This window comes from Muscardinus avellanarius (assembly GCF_963383645.1).
Source record: "Muscardinus avellanarius genome assembly, chromosome: 9".
Lineage (NCBI taxonomy): Eukaryota > Metazoa > Chordata > Mammalia > Rodentia > Gliridae > Muscardinus > Muscardinus avellanarius.
In genome coordinates this window covers 14,637,847-14,643,846 of record NC_137795.1, presented here as the reverse complement: position 1 = coordinate 14,643,846, position 6,000 = coordinate 14,637,847, and the positions used below count along the sequence as shown (strand labels likewise).

Here is a 6,000-nt window from a genome sequence, read left to right as displayed (position 1 = left end):
TCCTTCCGGTCCGCCCCCTGCTCACTTCCGGCGGCGGGTGGGCGCGCGCCGCGTAACGACCTTCAGCGCCGAGGGTCGGCCGGCGGCGGCGGCGTGTGGATGGGGGCCTCGGCCTCGGGCCGGGCGCGGCGGGGCTGGCGGCGGGCGCTCCCCCGGGCCGCCGTCCTCCTCTTGTCCGCCTTCCTGGTGCGGGCGCCCCCGGCAGGTGAGGGGCAGCGAGCTGCCACCATCCGGCCCGGGTCACGTGATCCTCGTTTCTATGGAGACAGCTACCCAAACCTGGCTGGACCGGTCTCCAGGGTCTAGAGGTGTTAGAGGTCCACCGCACTGCACCAGAGGAGCGGGAGGACGGATGCTGGCTAGATCCGACACGTCACTCAAGCATCCCAAGTTGAAACCTTACATTTAAGCTGACACAGTAAACCCCCTCTTCTAAGCCCGGGGCTCATTTGCTGCCTTCCAGTTTGCAAGTGCGAGTTCCACGAAGATAAACCGAGTCTTTGCATTTCAAAATGAGTGTGCCTCTGGTTGCTCTGGAGATATCGGTGATGCTGGGGCTCCATCTACTGGCTTTAGGTGTGAGATGCAGGAACTGGAAAACTTCCGTGTTGTTTCAAAATATGTATATGATGTGGACAAACGCTGAAGAAAAGTGAGAGTTTGGGGAAAGGATTATTTAATTCGAAAGGTTTGGGGTTCGGGTGCTTTACTATGTGTTCGAATTCGATATTTCATTAAAAATTAAAGTCCTAGAATTGAGAAATGAAAGACTTATTTCAAAGGAAAAAGGAAGCCCTCCTAAATAAATAAATAAATAAATAAATAAATAAATAAATAAAAATGTAAGCATGGGGTGGAGAAGGAAAAGGAAAGAAATGGAGAAAGGGAGATTACAAGATATGTCAAAGTGCGGGCATCCAGAAGCAAAGATTCATCTGTGAGACTAGCCAATAGCCTTTGTCTTGTAGGGAAAGATACATTTGGGTATAGCTCATGATCTTGACTTGGGTATGAAACACAGAGTGTTTACATTTAAATGACTTTTCTGACTTTTTTTTTTTACAACAAAACAAGATTAGATCTCTAAGGGTATATGGGATAGGACAGTAACTAAACATGTAATTATGAATAATCAAATCTTGTTATTTAGATAGCATTTTGCTGTGTATACAGTGTTCCTGCAATAGCTCTGTGGGGCTGCTATTGTAGGGTTCCCTTTGCAAATGAGGAAAGCAGGAGCTCCTTATTTACGGTGGTTTTACTAAAAACAGTGTGAAACTCAGGTCTTGTGGCTCTTAATGCCATGCCCTTTGCTTTGCACTTAGTTTCCTTGCTGTTAATCGTTACTTGGGTATAATGCTTTGTAGTTTTGCATTTTTTTTGGCGTTCTCCACTTTTTCTGATCACACTTTTAAGCAGTCACATATGATCATTCAAAAATGAATGAGGAATAGCAGAATATATTTCATAATTATCACTTAAGGGTTGCTGTGTGCAAGGTACAGTGTTTGGTATTGATTCTTGAGAAGCTGATATAAGCACTGATTCTTTCTCCATTAATATAATTTATAACTATTAAGGAAAATAGTATATGTGCATAAACAACTAATCCAGCATAGAATGAATGGTATGAAAGTGGTACTAGTGACATACCAAGTCAGGTGAAAAATAAGGACACATGAGGCTTGCAGGAGGAGGGGTTTGAAATTTGCATCTCGAAAGGTGGGAGGTTTGGACTTGAAAAGTAAAAGAGAACAAGGTGTGATGGTGCACACCAGACATCCAAGTACTTGAATGGCTGAGACAGGAGGAATCCAGATTTGCGGTCAGCATGAGCAACATGATGAGGCTCCCCACAGCTTAGTGAGGTCCTGCTTCAAAAATCATCAACAACAACAATATTAAATAGATCTGGGGGTGTATGTGAAAGGTAGAATGCCCCTGGGTTCAATCCCCAGTAAACACACACACACACACACACACACACACACACACACACACACACTGTTCTAAATGGATATAGAAAAAGCCAGAGGTGAGATGGAAATCTAGGTAGGTTAAATTCATTAGGGTTATGAAGGTTGGTAGAGTTGAAACAGAGATGTCAGGTATTGGAAAGAATTGATTTATGGGAGTCCCATCAAGCATGAGACTGCACTATACTATCATACTACACTGTTTTAGTATTTTGGAGTTTCTTATGGAAATTGATTTTTGGGTCTCCAGGCATAATACTATATACACTATGCAATGACATTATGCTGTTTTAATGTTTTGAAATTTCTAATGAGGTAAACTCTTGATCGCCTGTTTTCTTTTTTGCTTTTCATAGTTGGAAATTTGGTTCGATTACCCAGAAGTTTTCGTTTGACCCAAGATACAGTGAAAATAGTGGGATCAACAAATTTCCCAGGTATTCTATAAATAGGATTCTAGTGGTTTTAAGAAAGGTATTAGCATTTGTTTAAATTTGATCAGCCTTGGCCAGGAGGCTGATGTTCTCCAGTTACGCTTCCTTCTACAGAAATTGATTAAATTTGTTTCCATAGAAGAGATTCATCCACATCTAATTCTATGTGCTATAGCTGCTAAGTATGTAAGGAATAGCTATTCTAAAAGTCAGCTAAATTTGCCTATAATGTTTTTGTTTATTATGTGATACTACTTAACTAGTAAATATGGGCAGTTTAAACATCCTAAAACATATGATACCCTGATATTAAGGATTTGGGACTTATAAGAATTTATAAATGTCCCAGAGGCATAACAACTACAACTATATATTGTACTTTTTTATTAGGGTAAATTGATTTGACATAACTTTTTTTGCTTTAAAATGTACAGTTTAGTTGTTTTCAGCATGTCGACAAGGTTAGATGCCCATCTCCACTGTCTTAATTTAATTTTATTCACTCTCAAAAGAAATATCATTGTCATTAAGCAGTCACTTCCCAGCCCTTTGAAACCATTAATTAATTTTCTGTTTGTATACCTTTGCCTATTCTGAACAGCAGTGGGAACATATATTATGTGGCATTTGGTGCTTGGCTTTTTACACTTAAGCATAAAGTTTTTGAGATTCACCCATGTTGTAGGATATATATGCACTTCATTCCTTTTTGAAGCAGAATAATATTCTACTTTATATATGTTTTCCTTCCCTTGAGTATACATAGGAGATTTTCTAGTAAATAGGATAATTTTATTTTTAACATTTTGAGGAACTGCCAACCTATTTTTCAAAGAGCCCGGACTACTTTACTTTCACACCAGTAAAGTAAGAAGGTTTAAATTTCCAGACATTACCGCCAGCACTTGTTATTGTCCAACCTTTTCAGTTCCTAGCCATCCTAGTGGGTATGAAGTGCGATCTCATTGTGGCTTTGCTTTGTATTTGCCTAATGACTAATGATGTTATGTCTCTTTTCATATCGTTTTTGGCTATGTGGATATCATTTTGCAGAAATGCCTATCAAGTCTTTTGACATTTCTAAGTTTTGGTGCTTGTTTTTGAGTTGTGGAGTTCCTTAGATGCCCTGAGTGCTGGACCCTTGTCAGATAGACATATGATTTGCAAGTATTTTCTCCCCTTAACTAGATTGTATTTTCACTTTCTTTTGTGTGTGTGTGTGTGTGTGTGTGTGTGTGTGTGTTACTGGGGATGGAACCCAGAGTCTTTCTACCTCTGGGTTATACTCCCAGACCTATTTTTTTATATTTTATTTGGAAACAGGGTCTTACTGATTTGCTGAGAGCTGCACTTAGTAGCTGAGGCTGGCTTCAAACCTGCATGATCCTCCTGTCTCAGCCTCCCAAGTGCTGGGATTATAAGCATGTGCCATCGCGCCCGGCTAGTATTTTCACTTTCTTAATGTGCCTTTTGAAACATGTTTTAAACTTGGATAAAGTCTAATTTCTATTTTTTCTGGCACTTCAAGTGTTGTGTCTAAGAATTTTAATTTCTTGCTTTCTGGGCCCAGTGCTCAGAATAGCCCAATATATGCAAAACTGTAAGGAATCCCTAAACAGCAACTGATGCCTCATCATTGATTGGGCAATAACTTATTGCAGTAATTTACTCCTACATTTCCTCATAAAATTGATTAATATTTTAAATCACCAGGAGATATTTACATCACAGTAAGATTATTTTTTATCTATTTTAAATTTATATTTTACTAGGTGTGGCTCTATACTATGTTGATGTTCTAATTTTTTAAGTCTAGAATTTCTTCAATTTTCTCTGTTGTGCAGTCTCAGCATCTGCATATGTCGGTCATTTTTCTATTATGTAACCTTTTCTTTGACTTGTTTACATTTTACTTAATTTTACTTACTGTTTTTACTCACTACTGTGTTAATTCATTCAGTAAGCATTTACTATTTGGTTACACTCTTAGTTTATTGTTTTTTGGTATCTATGATGATTACCATTTTATATAACTCTTTCTGTATCTGCTCAGAAGTTTTCTGGATCTGTTATATCCAGAACTACTTTGTGAACATATGATCAAATAATTAATTTTTATTTAAAAAATTTTTATTAGTGCTTTTTTTCATACATCTTAATGGGGTACAAGATAGTGGAGGCATACATGCGCACATCACTCACTGAGCTTTTCCCCAATTCTCACCCCATTTCTCCTTTTTTTCCTCTTTCTCATGTTTGGCTTAGCAATCAACTTTGATATGTCTGTGAATGTACATCATGTGCATTAGAGAATGTCCTTTTCCCCCTTCCCATCCCCTCAGTTAGGTCGCCTTATTTGCGCATCTGTAGTTTTTTATCTTCCGTCTAGAGTTCCTCCTATGACCATTTTCCTACCTAGCTTCCATGTATTAGGGAGAGCATCTGATTTCTTACATTTGTGACTGACTGATCTCACTTAGCATAATGTTCTCCAGTTCCATCTATTTCCCTACAAATGATGGAATTTTGTTCTTTATGGCTGAGTAAAATTCCATTGTGTACATATCCAGTAGTTTTGTAATCCATTAATCTGTTGATGGACATCTTGGCTGGTTCCATAGTTTGGCAATTGTGCAGCTGTGAACATAGGTATGCATGCATTAGTTTGGTAGTTTGATTTCCATTTTTGGATAGATACACAAGTGGTATTGCTGGATCATATGGTGGGTTTGTTCCCATTTTTTCTGAGGATCCTCTATACTGTTTTTCAGGGTGGTTGCACTAATTTGCAATCCCACCAACAGTGTATTAGAGTTAATGGGTATTGCATTGAATCTGTAGATCACTTTTGGAAGAATGGCCATTTTGATGACATTTATTCTGCCTATCCAAGAACATGGAAGATCTTTCCATCTCCTAAGGTCTTCTTTGATTTCTTTTTTCAATGTTTTATAATTTTATTTATAGAGGTCTTTTACCTCCTTGGTTAGGTTTATTCTTAAGTATTTTTTGAAGGATATCCTGAGTGGAAGTATTTTTTTTGGATTTCTTTTTCAGTGGATATATGGTTGGCATACAGGAAAAATTCAGATTTTTTTTTGGAGGGATTGAATTTTTGTATCCAGATACTTTGTTGAATTGATCAGTTCTGTAAGCCTTTTGGTTGAGTTTGTTGGGTCTTCTAAGTATAATATCTACTCATCTGCAAATAGAGATAGTTTTAGTTCTTCTTTTCCTATTTGTTTTATTTTCCTACTCCTTTGATCTCCTTCTCTTGCCTTTTTGCTCTGGCTAGAGTTTCAAACACTCTATTGGAAGGAAGTAGTAATAATAGACATCCTTGTCTTGTTCTTGATTATAGGGACTTCTTGCAATTTTGGCCCATTTAGTATGATGTTGGCTGTGAATCAATTGTGTATTGCCTTTATGATGTTGGGTATGTTTCTTCTATTCTGATTCTCCTCAGTGCTTTTAGCATAAATTGATATTGTATTTTGTCAAATGCATTCTAAGGGTCCATTGTAATAATTTTTGTCTTTGGTTCTGTTTATGTGATGAATTACATGGATTTATTTTTGTATGTTGAACCA

The 6,000-nt window shown here is 38.0% G+C and overlaps 1 protein-coding gene across 1 annotated transcript in view; it reads left to right on the top strand.

The window, feature by feature from the left end:
• The window catches only part of ZPBP (zona pellucida binding protein), a gene marked incomplete at its 3' end in the record, with an annotated part of 75,231 nt that continues 69,231 nt past the window's right edge, over positions 1–6,000 (top strand). Inside the window, exons 1-2 of the mRNA XM_080701163.1 lie at positions 1–205; positions 2,333–2,413. Coding sequence (XP_080557289.1) covers positions 100–205; positions 2,333–2,413 — 187 coding nt within the window. The 5' untranslated portion in view covers positions 1–99. The remainder of the gene's footprint in view (positions 206–2,332; positions 2,414–6,000) is intronic.